This window comes from Macrobrachium nipponense, chromosome 12 (assembly GCF_015104395.2).
Source record: "Macrobrachium nipponense isolate FS-2020 chromosome 12, ASM1510439v2, whole genome shotgun sequence".
Taxonomy (NCBI): Eukaryota; Metazoa; Arthropoda; class Malacostraca; order Decapoda; family Palaemonidae; genus Macrobrachium; species Macrobrachium nipponense.
The window spans coordinates 44,081,268-44,093,767 of record NC_087205.1 but is presented as its reverse complement, the minus strand read 5'-3'; the positions used below and the strand labels follow the sequence as shown (position 1 = coordinate 44,093,767).

Sequence of the window (12,500 nt, the reverse complement as noted above, 5' to 3'; positions counted from 1 at the left end):
GAAACATACAGTCATGGTTGAAGATGATTCACTAGAGGAAAATTCCACAAGACATTTACAAACACTTCATCACAGTACAGAAATTCATTCAGTGTGTACGTGTTTTCTGTGCACATAGTCGCCGCACATAGTCGAAAAAGTCATGTGTTAAGGCGGCAAAGTTCATAAATAACTTTGTGAATGAACTTTTTCACCTTAACACAAACACACAAAGTTCATAGCCGTTACAGGCATACAAAAATATGCGTGAATTTTGTACACTTACATATACACGGATAATATATATAAAATGAGCTCCTTTACTGTGTTAAAATGTTTATAATTGTCACGTACAATTTTGCTCTAGTGGATAATCTTCGTATAATTATTATTATTATTATTATTATTATTATTATTATTATTATTATTATTATTATTATTCAGACGATGAACCCAATTCACATGGAACAAGCCCACAAGGGCCACTGCCTTGAAATTCAAGTTTTCAAGGAATATGGTATTCATTTAAAAGAAGCAACCGAAGGTAACAGGAAATGCAGAGAGAGAAGATCAGTTATTAGAAAAGAACAAAGAAATCAACAAATCAATAAATAAATGTATAAGAACGTCAACAAATGATGAAATGCAAAGGCGAATTGCGCGAGGATAGTTATGCATCGCATCCTCACTTGAACTTTTGAGGTTTCATTTCCGCACAGCATCCTCAGGGAGACAGTTCCACAGTTCACCGGTATATAAGGAATAAACTTGGCTTATGTGAATCGTCTACGCATAACTTGACATAAAACGTGTGGCATCGAACACGTTGCGTGGAAGTCCGCAGTCGCCTGGAGGGGGATCCCTGGAAAATCTAGTTCGCTGGAACATCCAGCGTGTGTGACGCCCGTGGATGTCTTTTTGGTCCTTGCAGAGTGAGTCTTCAGCTCTGCGTGTTTCCTTTTAGCAAACAGCCCATGAAGTTCGTCGTTTGCCACTTGCCATGGTTCGCTGTTCCTTGTTCACTGTTCCAAATTTGAGAGAGAGAGAGAGAGAGAGCCCTAGTGTGACTGACGTATACCTAGAATCCTTTTTTTATTTTATTTTATTTATTTATTCATTTTCTTCTTTTTTTTTTGTGGGAACGATCCTCATTTTTGTGCGAGTTCTGACTGGAGTTTGGAAACTCTCCAGTACAAAATTATCTTGACATCACATTTTCGGGAAAACCTACTTGAAAGCAAGTGACTCGTTATGCAGTTACTTACATAAAGGTTTGCATATTGCGTTATGAAAATGTCTATTTGTATTATAAACAAAAATTCAGTCTTACAAGCTGGAAAATTCCAGAATTTGAAACCCAAAATATATGTATCACTGCATAAGAGAGAATATTATAAAACTATATAAAAGGTAACTTGTATCCATATGATATACTTAAGTATTCTGTGAGCACCGCATAAAAAATGATATATATCAATCATGCAGTTATAAAGAATACTTTAATATTGCCGTAGCTTTTTATGAAAGAGATACACTGATGTATCCATATAACATACTAATTCATTGTGTGTACCATATGAAAAACACAGAATAGCACAATGTGTTTGATATAACAATCACGAATTTTCAAAACAGATACTTGAATACCACCGTAACTATTTATGAGACAAGTAAATTACTAATTACATATAAATCTACCTTTACACAAGTATCACTTCTTAAGGAAATGCTGGTCTCAGCATCAGAGAGCTATATATCTCTAATTACCAGACCTTCAGAATCCCTTCAACAAACCATTCGAAGCCAAATCAAACAAGAAATGTTTTGTATACATTCAAAAATAGCCTTAAAAGAAAAGACTAATACGAAACAATATTTGCCAAAGGCTAATACGAAACCATGTTTGCCTACTTACAACCTTGCCAGTCACTTATTTTTCGTCATTCTTTTCTTTACATTTCCAGCTCTTTGTGCTATACGGATGGATATATGTTTAGTTAGGATGACTGTTCCGTTTTTCTTTCTCGCCCCTTCTTTTTCACAGACCGGTAATCCCTCTGGCAATGGCCCGACTGACTGCTTGGGTGCGTTTGGATTGCGTGGTCGTGACTTTGCTTTTCACCTTAGGCGAATCAACAAAGCCTTAAAGCACTGGGTAGCCTATTTTAATGCAATGTTTGTGATTGTTTCAAAGCAGGAAAATTATGTTTGTTCACTGATACATAGGATTTGGTGTGCGGATGTCTTGTCTTCTTGCTGTTGTTTGGCCCTTGAAAGACGTGTGGTCATAGTCACTGTCTATCGTTGTATCTACGTATACCAGACCACGGTTTGAATCCCGGCCGAAGAAAAAGCATTATTCATTATTCCCCATGGGTGGAACTTGCTCCCAGCTATAATGAATTCCATATTAAACTATACAAGTGAGAGGTGTAGGTGTAGGTGTAGGAGTAGGTGTAAGTGAAGGTGTATGTATACGGCCATAACTAATTAGCAAAAATTTTAATGATCTATTTTATTTGTTTTGAAAAATTTATGACAAATTTAGAGACCAATCAACACGTTCTTGGGGCTAAATATTGCATGAGGAAGAAGAAGAAGAAGAAGAAGAAGAAGAAGAAGAGAGAGAGAGAGAGAGAGAGAGAGAGAGAGAGAGAGAGAGAGAGAGAGGAACAGGGCAATACAGCATCAGGTGTCTCTTTTTCTAATTTCGATGTTCTATCTTCGAAAATGACTGCGTTGTTCAAGTTCAAACAATCTTCTTACAATCTTCCTGACGAAACATGATGTAGCAGCTACATGCTGGTGAAAAGATTTTAAGACGAACAGAGAAGAGCCTATACAGATTAAATGCCTTAGAAACTGTTATTATCTGTTGTCTGATGCCTTACCTTCGACATTCTTGTGTTTACGAAAAAATATAATAATAGTTAACAACACACTTTAATTATTTGCATAGCAGCAGTAGTAATAAAAAAATCATAAGCCTACTGTTCATGACACCTTGACCCAGTAATTCCTTCAATTATAATGAAAATATTTAACAAAGACCTAAGTCCGTCACAACATTTAGTGACCCATTTAGATCCCTCACAATCGACAGGGGGCCTTTACTCACTTTTCTCATTCACCTGTGCAAACAAAATCACCCTCAACCGCCGCCCCAACCCCCTTTTAAATATCACTCAACCTTGTTATCTAGGAAGACAAAGGCAACCTCTAGTCAAACACCCGCCCCTCCCAATTCTTCCTCATAATTCACGAAAACAAGAAAAAAAATAATAGATTGTTTTCCTGATCAGCAACCGTAAATTGGGGAGGTTGGCAAAGGCGTCAAGTGACGTCTTTCCATTTTACAGTTAAAGGCACTTCCGGTGGGTTTTTACGTACTGTGCTAAGCGAGCTCAGTTGTTTCGAGAGAAGGTCTAATTTCCAAAAGGAAATTGCAGATGAAGTGATGCCATCAACCGTTTGAGTACGTAAAAGGAAACGATAAAAATGATATAAAAATATGGATTGCGTATCATTATTATTATACTGTTATTCAGAAGATGGACCCTATTACATAGAATGCAATATATACACGTGTAAATTTTAACCAAGAGTTTACATTAAAAGATAAAATAACTATGATCATAATTATGATTGATTTTAACAATTTTAGGCTAAGCCAACCACGGAGCACTCTGTCATTCAGCGCCTTAAGACAGTGACAAGAGGGAGTTAGAGTGGTTGGACAGCACGATAAAGCGATTCAGGAAATAAAGAAGAGGAAATACAAGGAACTAAAGGTGTCAATGGGTAAAACTTCACAGTTGCTGAGGAGTGATAGACAGGAATCTATTGAAGAGAAGAAAAATAAACTAAAATTGACCGATTATTATCAGTAAATTAATAATCCATACATAGCAATTTCTTGTTCATTAAAAAAATAACTAAGTTTTAAAGGCTAATTATCAAAAACATTGTTCATAAACAAACTTAAGTTTATAAGGATCGCCCAACCGTGTAAGATTTAATACAGTACATGTCTTTTCATGTGGGATGTGATGTAGTATATACCTACAAACATTTCTTCCTTGATGGATACTGTTATTGGTTTTTGCAAGCGAGTTGTTATTTTTTGTGTTTTGTTCTGTATTTCTTTATCCACTTGAATAAAATTGCTTTCACAGCCCTACAGTCTGATCATCTATAGACATTGCTCTCAATCTCTCCCGCCCCCCTCTCTCTCTCTCTTTCTCTTTCACATACGCACACCACACACATTATATATATATATATATATATATATATATATATATATATATATATATATATATATGTGTGTGTGTGTGTGTGTGTGTGTATGTATATGTATATATATCTATATATATATATATATATATATATATATATATATATATATATATATATACTCCATTATATTCCATTATACATTAATGTGCTTATATTACATTTTCCAAAAAATATTGGTTTAAAATTCTTTACAAAGCTCTCTCTCTCTCTCTCTCTCTCTCTCTCTCTCTCTCTCTCTCTCTCTCTCTCTCTCTCTCTCTCAGTCACTATATTCCCCTCGTACAATAATGTGAAAACATTACTTTTACAAAAAAAATTAATTGACTTCCTATTCTTTATAATTCTCTCTCTCTCTCTCTCTCTCTCTCTCTCTCTCTCTCTCTCTCTCTCTCTCTCTACAGTGACTTTATTCCCTCGTACAATATTGTGAAAACAGTACTTTAACAAAAAAAATTAATTGACTTCCTATTCTCTCTCTCTCTCTCTCTCTCTCTCTCTCTCTCTCTCTCTCTTAAGTCACTATATTCCCTCGTATTATAATGTGCAAACATTACTTTTACAAAAAAAATTTATTGACTTCCTATTCTCTCTCTCTCTCTCTCTCTCTCTCTCTCTCTCTCTCTCTCTCTCTCTCTCTCTCTACAGTCACTATATTTCTTCGTATAATAATGTGCAAACATTACTTTTACCAAAAAAAAAAATAATTGATTTCTCTCTCTCTCTCTCTCTCTCTCTCTCAGAAACTACAAACAATAATCGATCGTAAACAAAGCAACAAAAGCAATGTCCAAACACTGACCAGAGAAGCGTTGAGGCGATGAATTTCTCTGGCTGCGTCGATGGGAATCTTGTCGAGTCGGTCCTTCTCCAGCTGCAGAAGGCGGGTCCTCAGCTGACAGTTGGTCATCTCTCGGAACTGAAGGAGGTGGTGATAAGAAAGGGGATGGAATGAATAGGAATGAGACGTTGGAGAATTTGTTCGAATGTGGTTTTATGATAAGGAAATGAGGATGGTTATAGAAGGCTTTCGAAAAGAATCGTTTAATTTTCGGTTTGGTCTGACACTCAGTCCTGATGTTTGCGAACATTTTCTACGTACTATATCTCGCCTAGTCAAAGCCTTTTTTTTTATTTGCTTAAAATATATATGGATTTAATACGATGACCAGTATAGTCCAAGCCTTTTTTGTGTTTTCTATTAAGATACATATGAATTTAATACAATAACAAACTGTGTTTTCAAATTGGTTGTATTATTCGAATAAACGGAACACTTTTCAAAATGCCAAACTTCTAAATTAACGGAGAGGAAAAGGGCTATTTTCGTTCTCCTTCTCTCTTTAAAGTCATGGTAATGGCATTAACGACATTTACGATCACATGTTTCTTAGAGGATGAAAATAGCAATATAAATATATATATATGCATAAGTGTATTATATATACATATATTTATATATACACAATAATCCTTATGTATGTATGTATATATATATATATATATATATATATATATATATATATATATAGTATATATATATATATATATATATATATATACATATAGATATATATATATATATATCTATATAGGTATATATATATATATATATATATATATATATATATATATATATATATATAGATAATATACATACATACATACATACAATGATTCCATGGAAAATAGCATGATTCGGAAGTCACTGGCCAATTTCGTAATGCACTAATTGCTCTGAAATTAGCCATGATTAAGATCATACGCCCTGCTGATTCGAAAGCTTCCCTATCAGCAAAATAAAAGAAGTGATAATAACCTGTTAAGATAACTGTCTGAGAATAACACACCAAGACTCGATTTTTAGTGTTGTTTCTCACCTTGAGCTCATCCACGAGTCTGTCTGAAGAGGCCACGGAATTCAGAGACTCCAAAGAAGTGAGCGTCGTCTCATGCTCGATGTGAAGGCTCTCCAAGTCACTGCCGACGGTCCTTCGAAAAGATCAACCATAGTCATTGGTTCTATCAGTAATAACAGTGCAGTTGTGAAGTCATTTCTGGTAGGTTCTAATCCTAGGTAGAGTGGACCAAGGTACTTCTATTGTGGGAAATTTTATAGGGGCATTTAATGTAAATTCCAACTTACAAATAAAAGAAAAAATAGGACTGCTCAAATCAGAAAAACCATAAAGAAGAATGAGTAAAGAAACACGGACACGAAAAAGATACGAAAAAAGAAAGATAAATATTAAAACCAAATGGAAGCTAAACAAAAACACTAAAATGAATTCTCCAGATGGTAATGTAGTTCATACTTTTATGACATGAGATAAAAAAAAATCAAATAAAAGCTATTTAATGGAGTTAGACCAATATAACTCAGATCGTTTCGGGACCTTTTAAGGATGTTGGTCCAGAGAGAGAGAGAGAGAGAAGAGGAGGGGAGGAGGGGGCTAGGCGAGAGACACAGGGTGGAGGGAAATTGGTTGGAGAGAGAGAGAGAGACGAGACGGAGGGAGCGGGTGGATTGAAAGATGAGAGAGGTAGAGAGGAGGAGGTGAGCACGAGAGAGAGGGGGGGGGGGGTTGCTAGGCGACAGAGGAGACAGAGGCATATAGAGAGAGGAAACTGGATGAGAGAGAGAGAGAGAGAGAGAGAGAGAGAGAGAGAAGCATGCCTCCAGTCCGAAGGAAAAATGAGCAATTTATAAGAGTAACTAATTTTGTAAATTTCAATATGTATTGAAGTTTATCTCTTGTTTCAGGGTTACGATTTCACTCTTTTATTATGAAGGGTGAGATTGGATCGGTGAGGAGAGAATGGGGAAAGGGGGCTTGGGGAGGGGAATACATAAAAATACATGGAATGGATTAATATTCAAATTTTTCAAACCGAATATGACAGATTATGCAAATAATCTTGGAGAAGATCTAGAACAAGCTTAATAAATAGAAAACGTATGAATCAAAACTTATTTCATGGATGACATCTGAGAACCTCATTTCAAAGCAAACTTACTCTCTCTCTCTCTCTCTCTCTCTCCTCTCTCTTCGTCTCTCTCGTCTCTCTCTCTCTCTCTCGGACAGGATTAATTAACAGGTTGTTAAAAAATAAACTAAAGCATTTCCTTAGTGATGATAACTGAGAACCTCATTTTAAGTCAAACTCTCTCTCTCTCTCTCTCTCTCTCTCTCTCTCTCTCTCTCTCTCTCTCTGGAATCCAACTCACTTGACATGAAACTTGAGGTCCTTCTCAGCGAGGCGCATCTGGAGATTCTCGTACTTGTCCCTCATCTCGTTCAAGTCCCTTCTCGTCTGTCGGTGGCTGGAGCGCTCCAGGTGGAGGAGAACGGCAGCGTCTTCGGGACGCATCATCCCCCCAACACTTCCTCCAACAACTCCAACGCCATTGTCGCCGTCTTCGTCGATGTCTGCTTCGGGAGACGAGGAGGGAGACGGGCGCCCTTCGACGATGCCGTCTACGCCTCCTCCTCCTCCTCCGCCTCCGCCCCCACCTCCTCTCACCACCGTCTGGATCGCTTCCAGGCTGTCCGGCTCATGGCCGCTGGTGCCGGAGTCATGGAAGGTGTCTGAAGGGCGAGAGGAAAGGAAACAAGGCTGCTGTCAATGGTCATATGGACTGGATTCTATAATATTGTTTGATTGGAATTGGCAATGGGAATACGCTTAGAGGAGTTGAACATCTGTATCTATATATCTATCTATCTATATATATATATATATATATATATATATATATATATATATATATATATATATATACATAAAATGTACTCGCACACGCACAAACAATTACAAACACACACATATATATACATACATATATGTCTATATATAATATATATATATCATATATATATATATATATATATATATATATATATATATATATATACATATATGTGTGTGTGTGTGTGTGCCCAACTGCCTATCAAATTCCAAAAACATCATAAACAGAAAAAACTAATAGAAGCCCTCTCAATTCACCAAGGCTAAGCGGAGCAAGCTTCGAAATCAGCAATGTAAGAATCCAAATTATTACATCATTATTGCTTAATATATGAGAGGATTTTCGTAACCTTCCCAACACGCTTTCATCTATGATGCCTTGAATATGAAAGGCTGACTACGGATTAGTGGGAATCATTGGCACTTGATTAAGTTGATTACGCCACCAAGAAACTTGAATAATTGTACCTTACTCTTATGAACAGTACCTCACACTCTCTCTCTCTCTCTCTCAACAGAAGAGATAGAGGTATTCTCATGAATGCCCCTCCCTCGAACCCTCCCCCCTCTCTCTATCAATTTTCAATGTTATACGACAGGCGAGCACATAAGTTAATGACGCTTAAGAAATTTCATTTTTAAGCAGTCAAAATAATGTGACAGATTAACGTAGCTTGCAAGCCACATTAAAATTTATAGTAATTGCAGAGAATTATGTAGGTTGATGTTTCCTAAATTTTATATTATTTTCCTTTGAAGAACCATGCGTGATTTTTTACAACAAAATTACTAAGATACCAAATATAACATATGTCCTGAAGTACGTGATACTACCATTAATATATTCTCTCTGCCAAATAAGACATTTGTTTATGTTATTTTGCTTTATAGGCTAGTCAATAGAGGAGGAAAATAAGGTTGAATAAGGAAAAAATCAGGGAAAGCTGCTACAATTTATTGATTTTGCACCCCTCTACCGCCCGGGATTTGGCCACCATCTTAAAACAATGGCGGAAAAAAACAGCTCTTTGCAAATATTTTGCGTGTTGATACATAAAATAATTTACATATATTTTTTCTAAATAAAAAAAAGTTCTTCTATTCAGTTTTGCGAGACATTGCACCGCTTTGGTGCCAAAGGTGCGAAGATTCGCATGTTTTTCCTTTTGCAGCCCCAGCGCCCGAAGATCACCTGGTCATTTTTCTAGCGAGGAAAGTTGAAAAAATACTTCAAGTTCCTAAGTCTTTGTTGTTTTCCTTTTGTTGCAGGAATATGAAAAGAGACAGTTAATCTCTCAGTGATTCCTAAATGTGGAAAATGTCTTCATCGACGAAATGCTTCATTTGTGAAGGAAAGCAGCCTTTCCGAGGGCGAGACTCGAGATGTTCAAGAGAAACGTGTGAGGAGGACACTGACAGACTACAGCTTTCAGTGGACAGATGCTAAGCATTCTCACACTTAGAAGGACTGAAATGTGTGAAAGTGCAAGAAAAATGTAGGAAGGTGTTTACGATCATTTGGCCGTTTTTTGCTTTGTTTTTTCAAAACCTCACATGATGCTTCTTTTCCACAAAAAAGAAAATCATGAAGAAAATCAAAATCAAACTAGACTTCTCAGAGACGTTGTAGGCCCCTGCCAGGTTTTGTGTGTTGCCCGGAAAGTTTCAGCGCGCCTTTCTTTCGTAAACACCTTCCTACATTTTTCTTGCACTTTCACACATTTCAGTCCTTCTAAGTGTGAGAATGCTTAGCATCTGTCCACTGAAAGCTGTAGTCTGTCAGTGTCCTCCTCACACGTTTCTCTTGAACATCTCGAGTCTCGCCCTCGGAAAGGCTGCTTTCCTTCACAAATGAAGCATTTCGTCGATGAAGACATTTTCCACATTTAGGAATCACTGAGAGATTAACTGTCTCTTTTCATATTCCTGCAACAAAAGGAAAACAACAAAGACTTAGGAACTTGAAGTATTTTTTCAACTTTCCTCGCAAGAAAAATGACCAGGTGTTCTTCGGGCGCTGGGGCTACAAAAGGAAAAACATGTGAATCTTCGCACCTCTGGCACCAAAGCGGTGCCATGTCTCGCAAAACTGAATAGAAGAGCTTTTTTTTAGAAAAAATATATGTAAATTAATTTATGTATAAACAAGCCAGATATTTACAAAGAGCTGTTTTTTCCGCCATTTTTTTAAGATGTGGCCAAATCCCGGGAGGTAGAGCGGTGCAAAATTATTAAGTCATTGAGTACCCTATTATGAAGACAATGAAGGTTTTAGCAGCTTTCTCTGATTTTTTTCCTTATTCAATCCCCTATTGACTGGCCTATTATTTAGAAACATGTATGTTATATTCCTATAAGTTTTACAATGAATTATTTCTTTTTTATTCCTACAACTGTTTTCATTTCTTGAGAAATATTTTTCAATACATTCTAATGTTCCTTATTAACTTTAATCTTGAAGATATTCTTCTTAGTCAGAGGATTATTGACCCTTTGTTGAAAATCCTCTAATACACCTCACTCACTCAAAATAACCTCCAGTTGCACACACACATAAAAATGCACATTTTAATTTTCATCAGATGTCATCGCTTCTCCCAGTTATTCTGTTCCCACCATAACACTGTGCATTCAGCATATCTAATTTTGATTCAAAAAGAATACGCTACTTCCTGTGCGCTATCATTTATTCACAACTCTCTCTCCCCCTTCCGGATTTTTTATTATATATGTTTCCGTTATTCGATTACACTGAATGTTTCATTTCGAAGAATTTGTTGGCTAGTTGTAAATTATTCCAGCTTCGGCTTGTAAGAATGTTTGAAGGTGTTGAATTTTCTTTATTAACGAGTTTTCTCTTTTAGAATCATTTATTTTAATTTTTTAGCGTTACATTTCCTTATTTCGGTTGACTTTGATTGCAGGACTTTATAAACTGTTTACTTCAACATCGTGACTTGATATCAGAAATCATCATTATTATTTATTATTGTTACAAGTATCAACGATTATTATAGCAATTATGTTATCAGGAAAATAGATTTAAGTTAACACCACAGTAAACTCTCTCACTCTCTCAGTGGATGGAAGGGATAAAGGCAATCTTAAGAAGTCTCTCTCTCTCTCTCTCTCTCTCTCTCTCTCTCTCTTCTCTCTCTCTCTCACACACACACACACACACACACAGTACGAAAAAGATGGCTGTATTCTTATGATCTCTCTCTCTCTCTCTTTCTCTCTCTAAGAAAGGGACAGCAGTGCTCTTATGAAGCCTCATTCAGTCTGTGTGTGTGTGTGTGTACGGAAGTGAAAGAATTCATACGAAATATCTCTCTCTCTTTCTCATTCAAGAAGTTTCTTTTCTCTCTCTCTCTCTCTCTCTCTAACTACAGGGGACCGTATGTTAGTGTGGCAGTGAAAAAAAGGTATTCTGGCAACGAACTATGGAAACCGGCCCCTGGATAAGCGGATGCAGCGACACAGGGAGCACTCAACCCCACACACGCCCCTCCCCCCTTTTCCTTTTCAACTGGTCACATTAGAAAGAATATAAATTCAAGCTCAGATAAAAATATTGGAACCAAGACATAAACATACATGACCCAAGAACAGTTAAAATGAAGTACACATCTGCAAAATGTAATGTTAAGAAGTGGTGCGTAGACTACAAAGAGGCATGCGCATCAAAGCCAGGTAGTCTCTACTCCCTCAGCAAGGCAATTGCAATGAATGACAGGCTTGATCGCATATGTCAAGAAAAGTGTGTAAGGTTTGTAAACTTTTTGGGACAGATTTATAGGGAACAGGAAAGTATATAAAAGAGATGGAACTCACTTGAATTTGGAAGGAGCAAAAGTACTAGGAAACCTTCTTAACGATAACCTCATCGAACATCTCAGTGAACTGAACACTCAAGGGAAAACCACCGAAGGCAAAAGAGAAGATAGGTATCACAGAAATAGGAGACAAAAGACTTTGTAGGAGAGAACCAAATAGCAGGATATAAAATGTTCAAAAAAATAGATTCAATAAAAAGGTGGAGTCGTTAAATTATATGTCAAGGACCATCTCAGACCTCAGACCAATAGAGTGTAAAATTACAACCACGCAAGAAGTAACTGGCATCAATATAAGCAACCTAGGGATGAAGATAACTCTTATGCTAGTGTACAACCGTCCCCCTCCCCCACCAACCACAAATGTCCGACGAGGAGCTGTATGCATTATTAGGACAAGAAATAAACAACAAACTCTGGACAATAATGGGAGACTTCAGCTCAGCGGTAAGCTGGAACACTGTGACCTTCACATCAAACTCAGAAGAAGGAAAGAGACTTTTTGAATTTGTCAAAAATGAATTCCTCCACTAATGGGTTGGCAAACCTACTAGAAGAAACAACATTCTAGACATCGTCCTATCAACAGAGAAAAACCTGGTGTCTGACCTTTCAGTAGGTGCAAACCTAGGCAAAGGC

General features: G+C 36.8%; 1 protein-coding gene across 6 annotated transcripts in view; it reads right to left on the bottom strand.

The window, feature by feature from the left end:
- LOC135224508 (uncharacterized) overlaps positions 1 to 12,500 on the bottom strand; it is a 388,697-nt gene that overhangs the window by 34,007 nt on the left and 342,190 nt on the right. For all 6 annotated transcript variants that reach the window (XM_064263537.1, XM_064263541.1, XM_064263539.1 and 3 more), the window contains 3 exons: positions 7,505 to 7,865; positions 6,156 to 6,267; positions 5,078 to 5,194 (listed from right to left, as the gene is read on the bottom strand). In XM_064263537.1, coding sequence (XP_064119607.1) covers positions 5,078 to 5,194; positions 6,156 to 6,267; positions 7,505 to 7,865 — 590 coding nt within the window. The remainder of the gene's footprint in view (positions 1 to 5,077; positions 5,195 to 6,155; positions 6,268 to 7,504; positions 7,866 to 12,500) is intronic.